At 40.1% G+C, this 19,796-nt stretch overlaps 1 protein-coding gene across 8 annotated transcripts in view; it reads right to left on the bottom strand.

The window, feature by feature from the left end:
- Nucleotides 1–452: 452 nt before the first annotated feature.
- Nucleotides 453–19,796, bottom strand: part of PLXNB2 (plexin B2) — a 325,762-nt gene continuing 306,418 nt past the window's right edge. For all 8 annotated transcript variants that reach the window (XM_073328266.1, XM_073328265.1, XM_073328269.1 and 5 more), the window contains 7 exons: nt 12,806–12,960; nt 11,263–11,423; nt 10,444–10,591; nt 8,990–9,054; nt 7,525–7,600; nt 5,570–5,644; nt 453–2,352 (listed from right to left, as the gene is read on the bottom strand). In XM_073328266.1, coding sequence (XP_073184367.1) covers nt 2,248–2,352; nt 5,570–5,644; nt 7,525–7,600; nt 8,990–9,054; nt 10,444–10,591; nt 11,263–11,423; nt 12,806–12,960 — 785 coding nt within the window. In that variant the 3' untranslated portion in view covers nt 453–2,247. The remainder of the gene's footprint in view (nt 2,353–5,569; nt 5,645–7,524; nt 7,601–8,989; nt 9,055–10,443; nt 10,592–11,262; nt 11,424–12,805; nt 12,961–19,796) is intronic.

The raw sequence follows: 19,796 nt of genomic DNA, 5'->3' as shown, positions 1-19,796 counted from the left end.
AAATCCCACATGGAAGGGAGGTCATGCAACCTTGGTTACTACTACAGCCCACCATAGCTGATGGACAGCTGCTCTGAATCGTCACCTAATTGGAGGGTAAGGAGAGAGAACACTTTCAGATTCCTTGAGCACAGCCAAGTTACTTAGCAGCACTTGCCAATTTATATAAACTGGCTCAACACCGTTTTCAAGTTTACTTTCAAATCCCGAAAAATGTGTGCATCTTGTGGGATTTCACTGTGGGATTCTGCACTACACTTTTTTCAAGAGTGCTCATTTTCTGAGCAAATGACCGCCAACTGCAGAATACACTGTACCCTTCATTACCAATCATAAGAGATTGTGCTGTACGTACTATCACCCTTTAGAGGAAGCATCTACATTACTTTAAATTCCTTCCCTTCTTCCCCCAAATCCCAACCTTGATTCAGTAAAGATCCTGTGACACTTAATGGAAAAAAAACACATTGTATTTGATTTACAATTAACAGGATTTACAAATAATGACAAAAGAAACATATTAGCAATGAAAATATGATGGATGCCTTTGCTGATCAGGGAGTAGCAGGAACAATGTCTTTGATGCAGCATTCTTATGTACCTCAGTCCTAAAAAAATGGAAAATAACTTATGTCCCAGCCATGCTGAGTAATGCCTATACATGGATGCAAAAAAGTTTTTTTTTTTTTTTAAAAGAACTGGATTGGGATGGGAGAGTGACCCTGTGATGAGACCTTTGACTTTTAGAAATTTAGGGGAAGGCCATTCAATTCACAAGTTTGAGGCTATTTTCAAAAAGGATAAAAATCAGCAAAAGTTAAACTCACTGTAGGACAGAAAACAGGGAAGGGAGAGATGGCAGCAGAAACTGCAGTATCTTGCCAAGAATCAGCAGAGTTCAAATGCTCAGCAGGCAAAAAAGCAATAATGAAAGGGAATTAGTGCACATGGCAGCACTACATTCAAATGCTACTTGAACTGCCAAAAACCTGTGAGACAAGAATGAAACAAAGTTCTCCGATGTGCAATACAGCAATTGAAAAAAACGTACCTAGCTTTTCAAATTTGTACAGAACTTATATTGTAAATACACTTTTTGACAAGTAATTTTAATTTTCACTGCTATTGGTTATGATGTATATTCGATCAAATGCAGCATTCCAAGGCTTGATTGAGTGGTATTTAGCTATATGGATATAAGATTTTTCTAGTATCACTACTAGTATTTTACATCACAAGTACAATAAAAAAAAAAACAAGTGGTAGTTTTTCTAGGACAGTTCCAAGATTCAAATAAAAAAACCCAGAACCATTCTGATACAAGATATTATACATAACAATCATGTTAAACAGCACAGTCTTGGCAAGCAATTAATTACAGGCATTCTGCTGGTCATGTTTTTCACAAAAAAAAGTCATTCAATAGCACATAAATATTTTTTCTGATCTGCTTCTCTTTACAAAACTGTTCATCAGATTCACAGAATTAATACAAGTAAGGCACATTAGCATACATTGTAAAACTCACAATAAAAATAAAAGGTTGTAAAGTTTTAAAGGCGAATTTCCTTTGTAGTGATTTCTGAATCAAATTAGAAGTTATCATCAGAACCTTTCCACAGGGGTGACATAACTAAATTACTCCCATCAAAATCAAGTGTGGTGGGTATAATATCACGCATTGTCATGGCCAGGAGTAGTTAGTTTACTGAAAAATAGTGTATGGTACCAAAGCCCATCCCAAGATCTTAAAGCAAAATCACAGCAGACATGTCATTTACTATGTTCATTATGAGAATAATATAGCCAGTGATTTCAGGGCTAATAGGAAATTAATTTCCAGTTATCAACATAAGAGGGGATATTGCATCAGTTTCTTCAAATATGCTACCATTTTTCCGAGTACAAATATTGCTTAAAATATAAAGGATGCTATAGTATTGAATTTACTTGCATAATGATTCTAAAAATGCTGATGTTTCAGATTGTACTATTTGATTAAATGAACTATAATTCTCCCCCCAACGATTCTCTTCCCCACAGATGATTCATTTACACACAACACAGGTTTTAATTAGAAGCATAATTTACAGTAAAAATTCTTTACATTACAGCTCTGCTATCAAAAACATGGAAATCTTTCATTTAAAGTTGTAATTATACATTAAAAAATAGAACACTATTTCCTTAACAGGAAGAATGAATTTAAACATCTTCAGATCAGATTTCTTTATTGTGGCTTTCTAATCAAAGGTCAGTCACTTTATTCTCTAATGCAGCTGCTATCTGCTGTAAACGGAAGGCAAGCTGCATTTTTTGTGCAGCTGGGTCCTCTTCAAGTGCATTTATAATCTGGAAGAAACAGAAACAGAATGCTCAGAACGAGACAGTTGGCATCAAGGTTGCTACATCAAGTGTTTAACACTACTTTGGTTTTCAGAGTGTATGCACGTACTAAATAATTTTCCTTCATTGTGCCCCTCTGCTCCATTCTTCTAGTGAAGATTCCGTCTCCAGCCTTTTATCTATATAGGTTTTTATAATATCTCCCATCACTGTGGTATCGGAATGACTTTAAGAAGTAAAATTTTAGATTTTTAATATACTACCTATAAACAACGGAGCATTTGTTTAATAATTATTATTTATTCCAATAACAACTTTTACTTCTGTTGCCCCTTTCATCCTAGGCTTGCAAAGTCCTTTACAAATATTAATCAACCTCCACCCCTGAGAGTTGTGCACTGCACTCCAGCTATTACTGACTACAGGATGGCTCATGGTGGCCACAGCCAGCCAGCATAGATTAGAGAAACTCCAAGGCTGTTCTGAATTTAAAAAAGAACCACCACAGAACTGGTCACTAAGTCCGGGAGCTGTAGGCAGCTCTTCTATGGCTTTTTCTGGATATAGCTGAGAATCTTGTTCAATGTCTTATAGTCTAAATAGCATGGAGATGGCCAAAGAGTGGCATTCTACAACGTGGTCTATGATATGCAGAATACATGCCAAGGTACAACCCAAAGAGACTAATTATAAAAGCTTGAGATGGCAGAGGCAAATAGGTCATTTAATCTATTCCACTTGCTGTAAAAGGGCTGTTCCTAAAATACATTTCCTAGGGCTTTTAATGTCAAATTTAAAATTTTTCACCACATTCTTTTGGAAACTACCCCGCAATCTAATAGTTTAGGAGGGGTAATGACATATAGTAAAAATGTTTCTTTTCAAAAAATTACCTTCTGAACACAAGTTATAAGCTATAAACAGACAAAAACAGAAAGGACTTTACTTATGTTTAAATGCCAATTTATTAGAAGTGCAAGAACTTTAAAAATACAGTGTCCTTGTCACTATTTATGCTTTTTATTTACATTTTGTCCTTCTTTCAGCTTAGATAATAAAAAATCAGTGAGTCAGTATCACTCTTGTTAATAGTTTCTCTTTCAGGGGCTTCAGTGTTCCTTGCAATGTTTAGGTTCCAAACACTACAGCAGACTTGTTTAAAAACAATTGTTTTTTAAACATCTTAAACATTTTGTTTTAATGTGGAAACATTTCTGAGATTTAGATTTTAGAGACACTTATTACAAAATTTAAATTCAGCCAAATTTAAGTGGACATCTTTCCTTTAAATTAATAAATTTCCATCGAGTTTTAGCTCCTTTCTCCTGGCTAAATCTCCTTGGTGAACACACTCTTCATATATTTATCAACAATTATAATGTGCCCACTTAGTCAATGTCACACACCGCACAAATCAACACAGTGCACTGCATACTGGCAATGGTAGTTTCAGTGTAAAGGATGAGGGCAGCTACAAAATACTGCAATTTAAATTTTTCACACAAATTAAATTTGCTTTTTTTTTGCAAATTTGCTGTGGGCAGGTTGTCAACATGGTTCTCTGATAGAATACCCATGGTACCATAGAAGTGCTGCTTCTGTGCAGTTCTACCCAAAAGGAAATTCTCAGAGCTGCTGTTCTACAGCAAAACTGTTTAAGATGTTTAGCATTTTTGCTGGCCTTCAATTGAGGAAAGCCAGTAACACCATTAAAAACACTCTGGGCCTAATCTTCAGCTGCAGCCCATGCATAAGTGGAGACTGCAATTTAGGAGTGGAGATATGGGGCAAGAAAAAGGTTGCTTTAAGCTTCTTTTGTACTTCTTAATCCTGGGCTTTCTGTATACCAGGCCACTCAACTGGTGTAACATCAAAGGCTGCTCTAAATTACAAGGGTTACCAGTGGTGGGGTATTGCCACGAGCTGAGCCATCTTGTCCTTGACCATTCTACATACCCCAGTCACACCCCTGGGGCTGGCACAGGAAGTGCTACATTGGTTCTATACCACTGGGGGATCCCTGTATACTGAATTAACCCTTCCATGTCTGGCTATGCCAATTTTAAAGCTGCTTTAGGCTGGTTCTGCTGTGTAAAGCAGCCACAGCGCAGCTGAGGATGAGGCCTGTTGCCTTTAATGCTAAGCATTAGTGAACCCCAAAACTGCACTTTGGTGTGGGGCAAATGGACTAGAGAGATCACATGTGCAGAGTTCCTTTCAGATTCAGCATCTGTTCTTATTGGCTTTGATTTAATTCCAAGACTTTTCAGAGACATTCATCCCCATGGAAACACTTGAATGGAAATTTCTTTCTCCTTTTTTGTTCTCAGAGTAAAACTTAGAGCCCGTGGGGCCATCTACATCCTAGTGTGTTTTTTTTTTTTCTCCTCCATAAGGCTTCTAGGATCCAAGACTAATTTTGGATAGAATTCATGAGCCTGCTTTTTAATCAGCCCACAGTCAAGAGCTATTCTACCGAAGTTTACCTTGGTAAGGCACTTTGTTTGCAATGACATAACACAGATTGTAGCATGCATGTAAGTTGCAAGTAGAATTTAACTAATAAAAAAGGCACTCTTCCCTCTCTACAGGCAATTTAATGAACCATTCCTAATATAAAGTACTGGGGTTTGACACACAGTGTATCTCCTACAATTGCTCTTTTCCTGTTGGCATTGTTAGGGTGCAAATAGGATGGGAAGAGCATTGAAGGGTAAATGATACTGTTCGTTAAAAATACATCATTGGGAAAAAATAGTATTTGATAATCCAAGAGTTCACTTACAACAATGCACTTTTGACCATTGAAACTGCCAGGTCATTAGTGCAACTGAAAAGAGAAGTAAGTTGTGGGTTCATTGTTTAGCACTGCCCTTACTTGGTTATCTGAGAGTATGTCTGCACTGCAACTAAAAACCTGCACTTGGCATGCCAGCTGATTCAGGCCTGGGCTAAGAGGCTGTCTAATTGCAGTGGAGACATTTGGGCTTGGGCTCTAGGACTCTGCGAGGTGGGAGGGTCCCACAGTTCAGGCTGCAGTCCAAGCCCAAATGTCTACACCACAGCGGAAAAGCCCCTTAGCCTGAGTCAGCTGGCACGGGCCACCTGTGAGTATCTAACTGAAGTGTAGACACACCCTGAGGGTTCTCAAATCAATTATTTGGCTTACACGACTAGTCTCTCAGCATATTAAATATTTATATTATTCAAATAAGGAACTTACCTCATCGTAGTATTTGTTAGTATACTGGTAGAGCTGGTGTAGAGCCACAAGTGTATTTAAAGAATCTGTGTGTGCCTAGTAATTTAAAAGAAAAAAAATGTCAAAATACGGTCTTGGCTGTTTAACAATCATAACCAAACACACACAAATACCAGGGACAGTATAATTCTTTTTGCGGACTCTAGCTTTGGATCTTAAAACATTAGATAGGTGACTGGATGGGGTTGGAAGAGGTAGGGAGGATTAGAAATCTTGTTTGATGACTTTCAGCATTCACATGTCAAGATTTTCTTGCTGCAGCCTTTCCAGCCAGCACACAACTCTCCCAAATAAAGGAAGTGGAAAAATATTTTGAGTTACAGTATTAGTCAAACGACAGATTTAGGCTCAGACACATCTACCAACTATATGGACACGCATTGGTGAAACACAGTTAAAATCTGCATAGTGTTCAAGGTACTTCAGATTGGTTCTGTCAGTGCCACATACATATGAAATCCTTTTCTTTCAAGCTTTTTAACTGTTTGAAACAATTCACACTTAAGCTATAGCAAAGGTGAAAGTCATCAAATCATAACAGTGGTAGGAGGGCTTCTAAATCATCATTAAGGCTAAGATTTTGTCACGGGTATTTTTATTAAAGTCAGGGACAGACTGCAGGCAATAAACAATAAATCATGGAAGCCCAGAGCCCCGCTGGCCAGGGCTGAAGTCACAGAGGTCACCTGAAGTCACGGAATCCGTGACCTCTGTGACAGACTCATAGCCATATTATCAGGGAGAATTTTACACTATGTCTTTTCTTAAAAATATAAAACCTTGAACTCCATTAAAGAACAGGTCATAACCAAAAGAAACTCTGTCACCTAGACACACTGGGCTTGATTCTCCATTGCCATTGTACCCCACTATAGTCATATACACCTGTGCAAAGGAAATGCAGAGGAATGCTGGTACCAGTGTAAATGACTACCCAAGGTGCAGGAAAGCGGAGAACCATACCAGTTCTTTTTTGATTTTATACTAGTGTCCCTTATAAATTATTTCTAGGTCTAGTCAAAGTCTTTTGAATTTTGCTGTCATTCCAATTTGGAACAAAACAAAAAACAAAAAATTCAAAATTCCCCACAGAACAAAAATTCTGTAAAAATTTTGTTTGGGGCCAATCTAAATAATTTGTGCTCTGCCCTCTGCTTTGGCCAGGGTCAGAGTTGGGGCTGTGCACCCCCTGTGTCTTTGGCCAGGGCTGGAACTGTGTGCCCATCCCCCTGTGCTGATCCCCCGTGGCTTCGGCTGGCAATGGGGCTGGGGCTGTCAGTCCCCTCCATGGGGATCCAGGTGTCATTCACCCCCAACCTCCCGGCTCTCCCCAACTCCCTGTTATTTTTAGTAAAAGTCACAGACAGGTCAGGACTCCCGTGACTTTTGTTCATTGCCCACAACCTGTCCGTGACTTTTACTAAAAGTGACCACGACAAAATCTTAACCTTAGCAATGGATTACTCCACATCAATGTAACAAAAATTAGTAACATAAGCCTCTCTTGCCTTGCAAGAAATCCCTATACATAAAAAGGCCAGTTCATTTCTGGGATCTTTCAATTTTGCTGTGGCATTGCACAGTGAACTCACAATCAATCTCTCCAACATGGTAAACAAAACCAATCCGTAGGAAATGCAGAATGAAAAACTGTTCAACAGCGCTAACTTTTCCCCACAATAAGCATGAAAAACCAAACACTCCTCTGGGTCAGTTAAAATGTGTTTGAGACAGTTACTATTCGTGTCATATTCTTATAAATCAATATTTCAAAAGCACAATATATTATGTCTAACCAGGAGTATTTCAGAGAAGTGTGGCATTATTCATCAGACGTTAGTGGACACTGTGACCCCATGCAGAGAAGACAATGAAAACTAGTATTTTCAGGACGAGAATGCTTGCTTCACACTTACCCTGGAAATCTCTGCTAAATGAGTATTCATGTCCTGGTCGCTCACTTGCACCATCTGACGAATACCTTTGTAGTAACTGCAATGAATTAACATAAACTTTCAATTGGGCACAACGGGGAAGTAGAGGGAGGCAGGGGACCTAGGCCCACACTGGAGCTGGAAATTTGCCCTGCTGCCCCTCCATCATGATGAGGTGCTATAAGCCTGTGCACCTGCTTGGCCTTGGCACCTTCACAGTCCTTCCAGTGCCCATGGTCACCAGGCACCCCCAGCTCCCAGTGAAAAGTGGAACAGGGGGCACTGGGAACCCCCAGTTCCTAGGAGGGCAAAGGGATTAGATCCAGGTTTGGTGTTTGCTGGGGAAGCGACGAGACACAAGGAAGAGGTCTGGGAGCCCCACACCCCATTTCACCCTGGTGGAGATGATGCTCTTCAGCCTGACTGCCTCTCTAGGTAAGAGCTCAGGGTTAGATTTGGGGCAGAGACAATGTGGAGGGAACAGTGTGGGGCTGGATGTGGGGCAGAAGGAGGGGAGTGTGTGTACAGCTGGGTGCCGGGGGAAAGTGTGGGTCTGGGTATAGAGGTAGCAGCTGTGGAGGCAAGGGAGAGAGCTTGGGTGCAGGGCAGAGGAGAGAGAACTCTGGGTCCCCTCCTTAGGAAGATTCTGATTGCTCCCCGGCTTTCAAACACCATGAACTGCACTAGCAGTTTAACGGTAATACTCTAGTTTGATTTTGCGATTAATTTAAACAGGTTTCCAAATAATAATATAGTAGTTGCTCTACCACAACAGACCAATGATCCATTTAGCTATCCTGTCTCCCCCTGGTCATTTGTGCCTAACGGATTAGAGGACGGTGCACATCACAAAACACGTTGTACCCTACTGTGCAATGCCCTGCCATAGGAAGAAATTTCTGGCATCTGGTAGTTATCTTATGCCCAGACCTAGGCTCAAACTCTTTACCATGGCTAATGCGACTTTTTATTCATATAGATCTCACCTTTTTGAAACTAAGGAAACGTATTACCTAAGATCAGAAAATAAAAGGGGGAAGATATATTTTTGTTGAAAATGATTTTAGGGTCTAACACTAGCCAGTTGTGGAAATCTGAACAATCAGACAGATTGTGTTGGCAAAATGGGAGCCCCTGGGAAATTACACATTTTGGCTGTCTCTTTTTCAGGTAATTTAAAATTAAGTGTTGCCAATAACTTATGAACACATACATACGGTCACAATCATGTTTCATTTCAACATTTACCACACAGCCTCGGGGACAAATACCATGATTCTAACTTTTTCAAAGGGTATTTTATTTATCTATTTTCAGTGGTTGAAATTTAGGCCTCTTCCCTCCAACATTAATATTTCCATGGGTAATACTGCTGCTATGCTAGTACCCAGAAGCTTAAACCAAGTGACCAAGAATAAACAAAAAAAAAACTTCTCTATATACTTACTCTTCCACCATTTTCTTATAGTTAGAGATCTCTTTTGCATAAAGTAATTTGTTACTTGGAGAATCCTGGAAAATATATAACAGGGACATTTTGATTACCTAGGAAGACCCTATCCTCCAGGTTTAGTGTTAACGTACGTAATTAAGGCTATGTTTTAGTCGCAGGTATTTTTAGTAAAAGTCATGGACAGGTCCCGGGCAGTTAATAAAAATTCACAGCCTGTGACCTGTCCATGACTTATTAAAAATACTAGTGAATAAAACCTGTCGGGCGGGGGGCTGCCCGGGGCCCCTGCGGGTACTGGGGAAGGGTGGCCCGGCTGCTTGGGGTGGGTGGGGAGGGAGGGTGGCAGCACATGGCCCGGGACCTCTGCTGCTGCTGGGGGGGCGTGAGCGGTGGTGCTCCGCCTGAGACCCCCCCGCTGGTGCTCCCTACCTGGCTCCGTACCTCCTCCACCCCCCGAGAAGCAGCAGAGTTTTGGTGTGGGAAGGGGAAGGGGACTGTGGCATGGGACAGGGTGAGGCAGGCTCTGGGTGGTGCTTACCTGGGGGGCTCCCCAGAAGTGGTGACATCCCCCTCATTCAGGGGATGTCTGCGCGCCGCCTCTGCCTGCAGGCACTGCTCCCACAGCTCCCAATCCAAAACCCGTACTCTGGGTGGAGGCAGCACGCAGAGCTGCCTGGCCACGCCTCCGCCTAGCAGCTGAGAGAGGGGGATGTCGCTGCTTCTGGGGAGCCCCCCAGGTAAGCGCCACCCAGAGCTCGCGTCACCCTGTCCCATGCCCCAACCCCTTACCTCCTCCCACACCCAAACTCTGCTGCTGAGGGAGGGCATTGGGGGCCCGAGACTGCCCCAGCAGCGGCCGGTGCGCCTGGCGCAGGGGCTGCCTAAGCAGTGGCCGTTGCAGAAATCATGGAATACGTCACTTCCACGACCTCTGTGACAAACTTGCAGCCTTTACATAATACAATAGAAAATACCTTATACAAGGCTCATCTCTTTATACGCTTATAAGTATATGTTCATGCACTTTTTAACTTCTTTTGGATATTATTCATACTTAAACCATTTACCCTCATCTTATGGATGGGAATATTTATGTCATGAAAAGAATTAAGGTTTTCATAAGACATTATTGTTGAGTTTTAAAAAATATATTTATACAATTGATACAAAATCTTTTTGAATTATGGAAACCCTGAAGAAAACGGTTCCTAAATTAGATTTCTCTAAAAACTTTGGTGAACAACATTGTGATCTTATTCACACTGTAAATGTCATTGGGCAAGGTAAGCTACAAACTTTCACCAAATCTATTAAATGGCCAGATACTGACTGAATGATAAATTTAAGGGGTTAAAAATAAAAAAAAGATCTATCCAGAATCTTCCGGGAGTATGTATGTTGTCTGTCAAGCATGAACATAGCCATGGTGTAGAATGTAAATCACTTACTCTGCTTAATTTGTGCTCTGTTCTTGTGCAGGCATCCATGAAAGTCTGTGCAATGACTGACAAGGAAGCATCCACTACTTCATGAACATGAACATCAAAGATAAAATGGGGATTTTTCAATATGTTTACCCAGAATCTAAGTGGCAAACTGCAAAGCAAGCAAAGACATAAACACACCCTCTTACACAATGAACATAATGCAGGAACCAGATTCCAGAAAACTAAAATGCGTACTTTGCATTTGATCTTTTGAGTACATTTTAGCTAATTTATGCATTCAAACTCTAATATGAACAACTACTTAGTGTCTGGTTTCCCTGCTTAAAAACAAAAGCATGTACGTTTCTTAGTTTTATAGAAAGAGAGGAGGAGAATGATTACACTTCCCAGAACTCCCCAAGATGGTGTGAGAAAACAAGTGTAATTAGAGAGCATATGTATTACTTTTATGCCCTTTAATCATCTGGTTAGGGTGTGAATTTTAATAGTTTAGCATAGGTCCCTTTGCCTCTCACTGCTGGCAACTGGAAGTATTACAGGAAATCCCCAGCTCTGGGTGCACTAAGGAAAGATGACAGATAAAAGATAAGAAAACAGAAGCTTTGCAGACAGTTACACTTACAGTAGGTTCGGCTCTATTTTTGCATTTTCTAGCCTTATGGTAACCTCTTTGATCAATGTAAATAATTGTTTCAATTAAAGCCATTCTCAGAATTACAAATTTATTTCCTTTCCACTTAGATCTGTATTTAGAGTACCAGCATTGTTAGTGATTACAGTATTGTTTCTCTTCAGTCTAATTACTGTTTTGAGTCCTACCTATTGGTTTTCCAGATGTGAATGGTATCTTCGTCCTTGAGCTCATGTTTTTCTGCTTGCTCATCAAGAAAGTCAAAGAAGTATTTCACAGCTGGTGGCACGACATGATTTGAGTTGAGTACACTATGAAAAAAGTTATCTACAAATTGCTGAAGTGTACCCTGAAAGTGTATTAAAAAAAGGAAAATGACATTAAAATGGAGCCTGCAGTACAAATGTTGCGTTATCCTAGATTTTTCTCTCTGCTTTACACTAATACTTTGTGTTCTGATCACAATCATTGAAGGCCTTGGCCCAGAATGCCAAGGACGCATGATGACAGGCCACAACAAAGGCAGATTTCGCCTGCAACACACAATGTTCTTTCCAACAGCTAAAATAGCAAGGAAGTTGAAGAAAATAGTGATATGTTCTGTTTTAAAAGGGGTGTGATTTCCTAACTATTGCACAGGGAACATAGAAATGCACACTCTTGACTTGGCAGGTAAGGGAGAAACGAGTTGCTAAGAGTATTAAAATATGAGTATATTTGCAAACTTAAGTTTCCTGTACATATACAATCACCTGATAAATCCTTTGGTAACAACTGCTTTGTAGGTCATCTTTATGATACAGAGAGAACTATGGTAGGTCATAGCTGTAATCTTATGACTCTAGAACACCTTATGTTAGGTATTGTAATAGTGTTTTTGAAAACAGCATAATCTTACACATCAACCCAATAAACAGAGCCGAGTAACAAAGCAAATTCTTATCAGCTATGTCCAACTTGCTCTCTGATTAGAGGCAATAACTGGGCTTGCCATGTATGCAGTACTGAATCTGGCCCAGGAAGAGAGAGGGGGAAAGGCAGCTGGTGGGGGTTGCTAGTGGGTTATAGATTACCCCCAAACTGCCTTTCCCCCCAACCCTGCCTTTCCTCACTATGACTGGAGGGTTGTTAACCGGGCCACTTCATCTTAAATGGTCCTTTGAAATATGTGTTAACTATGTAGGCTAAACAATCTGTTCCACCTTGTATTTAGCTGAGAGACTCTGAGGTCTGGTCTATACTACAGACTTACATCAGCATAACTATGCTGCTCAGGGTTGTGAAAAATCCACACCCCTGAGCAACATAGTTAAACCAACCTAACCCTCAGTGTAGTCTGCTATGCTGGCAGGAGAGCTTCTTCCATCGACATTGCTACTGCCACTCGGGGAGATGGGTTTAACTACACTGAGGGCAGAGCTCTCTCCTGTCGGCGTAGAGCATCTTCATTAACGTGCTAAAGCGGCACAGCTGCATTAGTGAGGCTACAACAATGCAGTGTTTTTACAAGTGTAGCCCTCCCCGCAGGGTACCTTTCCCAGAGCTGAAGGAGAGCTCTTTGTAAACTCAGAAGCGTATCTTTCTCACCAGCAGAAGCAGGTCCAATAAAAGATATTGCCTCAAGCACCTCTGTCTCTCCAATGACTCAGCATTTTAGTCATCTGAACCTCGCAAGGCAAGTTAACCAGCTTCCTTAAAAGAACTGCCTAATAATTTAATAGTAAATCCTACCTTCACAGACAGAAGCCTTGTCAGGTAGATTTCTGTAATAGCTTTGGTTCGTTCTTTTTCTTTCACACTCCCTCTTTTTGATTTGCCTTCATCAACTTCATCTGCTGGTCGAACTAGATGCCAGATCTTATTTTCATCTTCCAATAGTGCATGCCCTAGAAACAGCAATTGTGATAAAATAATGTTAAAAAAATATAGTATATGTACATTGTAAGAGACTGTGCTCATTTATCCCACAGATACCTTGTTTTCTTCCACATGTGCAATATCGTCAACTTACCTTCATTCTCATTCAGGGGATTTAGATGACTTCACTCCTGCCTAATGCACACAGTACTCCATATGAACCAAATCAAAGTGCTAAGTCTTCTATTCTACATAAAGTGAAAGAGGAACTGAAAGTCGCAAGGCACATGGCCAGCCCTTATCCTCAAGAGAGAAGAATGGAGGATTTCTGCATGCAGGGGGAACCACAAGAAAAAAGAAACTCAAGTTCAGTCATCTTTTCAAATTACAGTAGGGTTGTATCTGGAGATCCACATACTGAAAGACTGGAAATGTATATAAATTTAGTTCAATTAGTACACAACAGAATAAATGCATTATCTGTGTTCAAATGTGAGATTCTATGAGAATACTCAAATAAAAATTTCAGTGCATCTGAATATTTCTTGTGATATAAGTCAAATTGACAGTCAACGATCTAAATGTGCAATTAATTTCCTTCTTAAAAAAGAGAGCGGTAACTCAGTGCAACAAACTTTATTAATGCACCACTATGCCTGAGAATTTAAATGCATAAATGTGATTCAAAATGATCCTTCTCATAGCAGCTATAACTCAGTTACATTGCACACATTTATTTATATTAAGGCATAAAACTTAACAGTAATGAAAAATAATATGTGCAATGGGGCTGAATTGCAGGTTTTATGGGAAGCATAAGTTTGAATTTCTGAAGACTTTAGTAGTTTTAAATGCTCAGTTATGCATATAGGCCTGATTCATCACTGCATTATTCCAACCTTCCATGGATTTCAGAACATATGCATACTATTACTTTAATGGAACTGTAAGGATTCACTGTGGAAAAGAATTAGGAAATGCAAAATTAAGTTTCCCAACAGCTACTCTAACTCTGAATTTTATGGCATGTTTTATGGAACGTATGTTGAAATATCGCATAAGCAGAAAGAGTTCCATATGTGCAATCTGGCCAAGGTAATGTTTTTGTTGGACATATATACTCTTGTGTGATATTAGTTATGCAATCAATGTTCCTTTATGATCATTTTTGCCATTTAATTATATTTAATTCCCCCCCCATCCTTAATATTTAAGTGGGTTTAATTTGACTTTGAATTTAAGAGGTTTGAGGGGTAATAAGTTCACATGTCACTGAGGTAAATGGGGTGACAAAGTATTCATTCCCACCTTTACTGCTGCAATTGTTTCGGTGGAGATACAATAATAGAACACCATTTATTTAATTATTTTTGGATGGTTTCTACATTTTCAATTATATTGATTTAAATTCAACGCAGAATACAAAGTGTACAGTGCTCACTTTATATTTATTTTTGATTACAAGTATTTGCACGGTAAAAAAAACAAAAGAAAACAGTATTTTTCAATTCACCTAATGCAAGTATTGTAGTGCAATCTCTTTATTGTGAAAGTTGGACTTACAAATGTAGAATTATGTACAAAAAAACTGCATTAAAAAAATGTAAAATGTTAGCACCTGCAAGTCCACTCAGTCCTACTTTTTGCTCAGCCAATTGCTCAAACAAACAAGTTTTTTTTACATTTGCAGGAGATAATGCTTCCTGCCTCTTGTTTACAATGTCACTTGAAGGTGAGAACAGGCGTTCTCATGGCACTGTTATGGCTGGCGTCACAAGTTATTTACATGCCAGATACGCTAAAGATTCATATGTCCCTTCATGCTTCAACCACCATTCCAGGGGACACGCGTCCATGCTAATGAAAGGTTCTGCTCGATAACAATCCAAAGCAGTGCAGACCGATGCATGTTCATTTTCATTATCTGAGTCAGATGCTACCAGCAGAAGGCTGATATTCTTTTTTTGGTGGTTCAGGTTCTGTAGTTTCTGCATCAGAGTGTTGCTCTTTTAAGACTTCTGAAAGCACGCTCTACATCTCATCCCTCTCAGATTTTGGAAGGCACTTCAGATTCTTAAACCTTGGTTTGAGTGCTGTAGCTATCTTTAGAAATCACATATTGGTACCTTCTTTACATTTTGTGAAATCTGCAGTGAAAGTGTTCTTAAAATGAACATCATGTGTTGGGACATCATCTGAGAGTGCCATAACATGAAATATATGGCAGAATACGGGTAAAACAGAACAGGGAACGTACAATTATCCTCCAAGGAGTTCAGTCACAAATTTAATTAACACATTATTATTTTAATGAGCATCATCAGCATGGAAGCATGTCCTCTGGAATGGTGGCCGAAGCATGAAGGGGCATAAGCTAAACATTCGTATCTGGCACATAAATACCTTGCAATGCTGGCTACAAAAAAGCCATGCAAATGCCTGTTCTCACTTTCTCGTGAGATTCTAAATAAGAAGTGGGCAGCATTATCTCCTGTAAATGTAAACAAACTTGTTTGTCTTAGCAATGGGCTGAACAAGAAGTAGGACTGAGTGGACTTGTAGGCGCTGAAGTTTTACATTGTTTTGTTTTTGAGTGCAGTTATGGAACAAAAAAAATCTACATTTGTAAGTTGCATTTTCACAATAAAGAGGTGGCACTACAGTACTTGTATGAGGTGAATTGAAAAATACGATTTCTTTTCCTTATCAGTTTTACAGTGCAAATATTTGTAATAAAAATATACACTTTGATTTCAGTTATGACACAGAATACAATATATATGAAAATGTAGAAAAACAGCCAAAATATTTAATACATTTCAATTGGTGTTCCATTGCTTAACAGTGCAATTAAAACTGCAATTAACCACAATACATTTTTTTAACCGCGGATTAATTTTTTTTAGTTAATCACGTGAGTTAACTGTGATTAATCGACAGCCCAAATGATTTTCTAAATCTTAGAATTTTCAGAATATCATAGAATGCAGCAAAAATTACTGGTGGGTCTCTGTATTGTGATATTTTTTCAGTGCCTGTTATTTACTTCTAAATAGATGACAATAGGTAGTTATAGTGAAAACTACCTTTTCTACCTTAACTAAACCAGCTGCCTGGTTAATGCACATACTTCTCGGTTTCCTCCCTATGTCCTCCTAATGGTAAAGGAGGAAAATGAGCTTTGGAGTAAACAGGCACAACCCCCATTGAGTTCATTGGGGTTACCTACACTTACACTAGGACTGAATCTGATACCTTTTCATTTAGTGAGATCATAATTGGTCGCTGATGAAATAATTAATATTTCATGGAAAATCAGGTCTTCCCAGAAATGAACAGGAGAAGCAGATGAACTTTTAAGATACAATGTTCCCACTTCAATGCTAAGGACAGCTGCATGAAAGAGGAAGAGAAATGTAGAATATGGAGCAACAAAACATATTAGTATGGTTCGTAAATGGAGGATTTTTCAGGAGATATCAGTTGCTTTTTAAGTTCTCACCAACAATAAACTAAGAAGTGAATAAAGAAATTATAACAAGAGGCAACTCCTTGCCTTTGCAAATAAGGTGGTCAATATGTTTCAAGATGTCAATAGCGAGATGACTCTTACAAAACTGACTCTCCAGGGTCTAAAAACCCTCTTGTCCCTCTGAAATTTCTACCTTTCCCTGTTTAAAAGTGAAATTTTAAGGTCACTAAATACTCATGAGCATGAGGGACTAATTACACTAGACTCATAGACTTAAAGATTGGACGGGACCATTATGATTCTTTAGTCTGACCTCCTGCACATTGCAGACCACAGAAACTCACTGATCCACTCCATTAATCATAGAATCATAGAATATCAGGGTTGGAAGGGACCTCAGGAGGTCATCTAGTCCAACCCCCTGTTCAAAGCAGGACCAATCCCCAACTAAATCATCCCAGCCAGGGCTTTGTTAAGCCTGACCTTAAAAATATCTAAGGAGGGAGATTCCACCACCTCCCTAGGTAACGCATTCCAGTGTTTCACCACCCTCCTAGTGAAAAAGTTTTTCCTAATATCCAACCTAAACCTCCCCCACTGCAACTTGAGACCATTATTCCTTGTTCTGTCATCAGCTACCACTGAGAACAGTCTAGATCCATCCTCTTTGGAACCCCCTTTCAGGTAGTTGAAAGCAGCTATCAAATTCCCCCTCATTCTTTTCTTCCACAGACTAAACAATCCCAGTTCCCTCAGCCTCTCCTCCATAAGTCATGTGTTCCAGTCCACTAATCATTTTTGTTGCCCTCCGCTGGACTCTTTCCAATTTTTCCACATCCTTCTTGTAGCGTGGGGCCCAAAACTGGACACAGTACTCCAGGTGAGGCCTCACCAATGTCGAATAGAGGGGAACGATCACGTCCCTCCATGTGCTGGCAATGCCCTTACGTATGCATCCCAAAATGCCATTGGCCTTCTTGGCAACAAGGGGACACTGTTGACTCATATCCAGCTTCTCGTCCACTGTAACCCCTAGGTCCTTTTCTGCAGAACTGCTGCCTAGCTATTCGGTCCCCAGACTGTAGCAGTGCATGGGATTCTTCCATCCTAAGTGCAGGACTCTGCACTTGTCCTTGTTGAACCTCATCAGATTTCTTTTGACCCAATCCTCAAATTTGTTCCCTCTGGATCCTCTCCCTACCCTCCAGCATATCTACCTCTCCTCCCAGTTTAGTGTCATCTGCAAACTTGCTGAGGGTGCAATCCACACCATCCTCCAGATCATTTATGAAGATATTGAACAAAACCGGCCCCAGGACTGACCCTTGGGCACTCCACTTGATACCGGCTGCCAACTAGACGTGGAGCCATTGATCGCTACCCGCTGAGCCCGACAATCTAGCCAACTTTCTATCCACCTTATCATCCATTCACCCAGCCCATACTTCTTTAACTTGCTGGCAAGAATACTGTGGGAGACCGTGTCAAAAGCTTTGCTAAAATAAAGGAACAACACGTCCATCGCTTTCCCCTCATCCACAGAGCCAGTTATCTTGTCATAGAAGGCAATTAGATTAGTCAGGCATGACTTGCCCTGGGTGAATCCATGCTGACTGTTCCTGATCACTTTCCTCTCCTCTAAGTGCTTCAGAATTGATTCCTTGAGGACCTGTTCCATGATTTTTCCAGGGACTGAGGTGAGGCTGACTGGCCTGTAGTTCCCAGGATCCTCCTTCTTCCCTTTTTTAAAAATGGGCACTACATTAGCCTTTTTCCTGTCGTACACCCACAACCTCTACATTAGCATGAGCCAGACACAGTAGATGCAAGTGCTGTACAAGCTGCCCTATAAAGATTGGCTGTAAACAACTCTGACCTGCAACACGCCTCATACTTCAAATTAGAGAATGTCATGAATAGAGATAGACAGTTTAGCCTAATTACCTAGTTCTGTGCAGCAGAAACAGAAGCTCGTATACAAGCAAACTCACTCTCATTTTTGATCCAAGATAGGAGCTGCAATCCTATCTCCTCAGCTGAAAGACTTCTGCACTTAATTTACCACAAAAACCAGCAACTAGTACCTCTCTTGTTTAAAGGCTGCAGAAAGCAGAAAGGAAGCAATGTCAGGTTTTAGAACATTTGGACATGATTTTATGTTTTTATTTTGGGCAAAACCTATTTCTTTGGCAGTGATTTCCAAAGCAATATTTAAGTTAACGTGAAATTCTGGTTAAAAAGAAAACTGGTCCTTTTCAAATAAAAAGGAGTAGGACATTTTGTGTGTTCAGGATGTGTAGCTCCTTGACTGTGTCATCTAACAGTGAGAGAATGTGTGTGTAAGCTTCCGCATACCTTCCTCTCCTTTTTATGCAACACAGTATCTCACAAATCATTGTCCATGTAGGCTGTAGCTTTGACCTGACTTTGTTACATTTACATAGCTTTCCAAACAAATTGGCATGTGATATTTCTAGAAGACCTATGCATTAATGAAAATGCACTGGTGAGCCATGAAATATTGCCTTCCCAGTTTCTGCTGTAAGCTATTTATTGTGTGGGAGAGGGCATGGGGTGGAAAGAAGACAACAGTTGCCTCCTGTACTTTACCATTTAAAATCTCACTATAGCGTCTTCTTCACATGACTGAGCTCTCTGCAAAGACACCAGCAAGAGAAGTCGGCTTTCCTCCACCAAGCAGAGTGACATGTATGATTAAGTAGTTAAATCATGGAATATGGGCCATTTGTTTTCAGTAAGCTTCTTCATCCACAACACCGCTGGATGTAATGGCATAGCCATAAAGCAAAAAAGTGGGATCCTCCTCTGCCTAGGGCTTGCGCAATGAACATCATATACTTCTTCCTTTTGCCAAAACAAACTGCAAGGTGGGGAACGCAGGTCCAGAAAGTCTTAACATCTATTCCTCCATACTTAAGAATGAAAAATAAATGCAATAGTATACTTAATACCCTTGGAAAAGCCTTCTAGGAACCCTGAAATAACATTTCAATAGGAGTCCCAAAAGGAAGAGAGTAAAATCTAACTGCATGTAGCACCGCCTGGACTTCAGCCCCAGCCAACTCTCAACATGAATAAAACAACAGCTTGGCACACTTTTATTAAATAACAATCAATGTACATCAAAGCCACCAGCTGACAGCCCTGGAAAGATGGACATTTCTGTTATATTGTTTCCAGCAGATCTGTTAAAGAGATTGAAAACTAATAACTGAAGCCTAGGGTTTAGCATGCAATGACAGTCACAGAAGCATTTCAAATCAGTTCAAAACATGAAGGAAGAATGATCCTGGCAATTACCATGGCATAAATCTAACTTTTATCCCTCATGAAATGATGGAAGAGGAGGAAAAAGACACTGAACATTTAAAG

Source organism: Lepidochelys kempii, chromosome 1, assembly GCF_965140265.1.
Source record: "Lepidochelys kempii isolate rLepKem1 chromosome 1, rLepKem1.hap2, whole genome shotgun sequence".
Classification (NCBI taxonomy): Eukaryota; Metazoa; Chordata; order Testudines; family Cheloniidae; genus Lepidochelys; species Lepidochelys kempii.
This window is presented reverse-complemented; position numbering and strand designations above follow the sequence as displayed.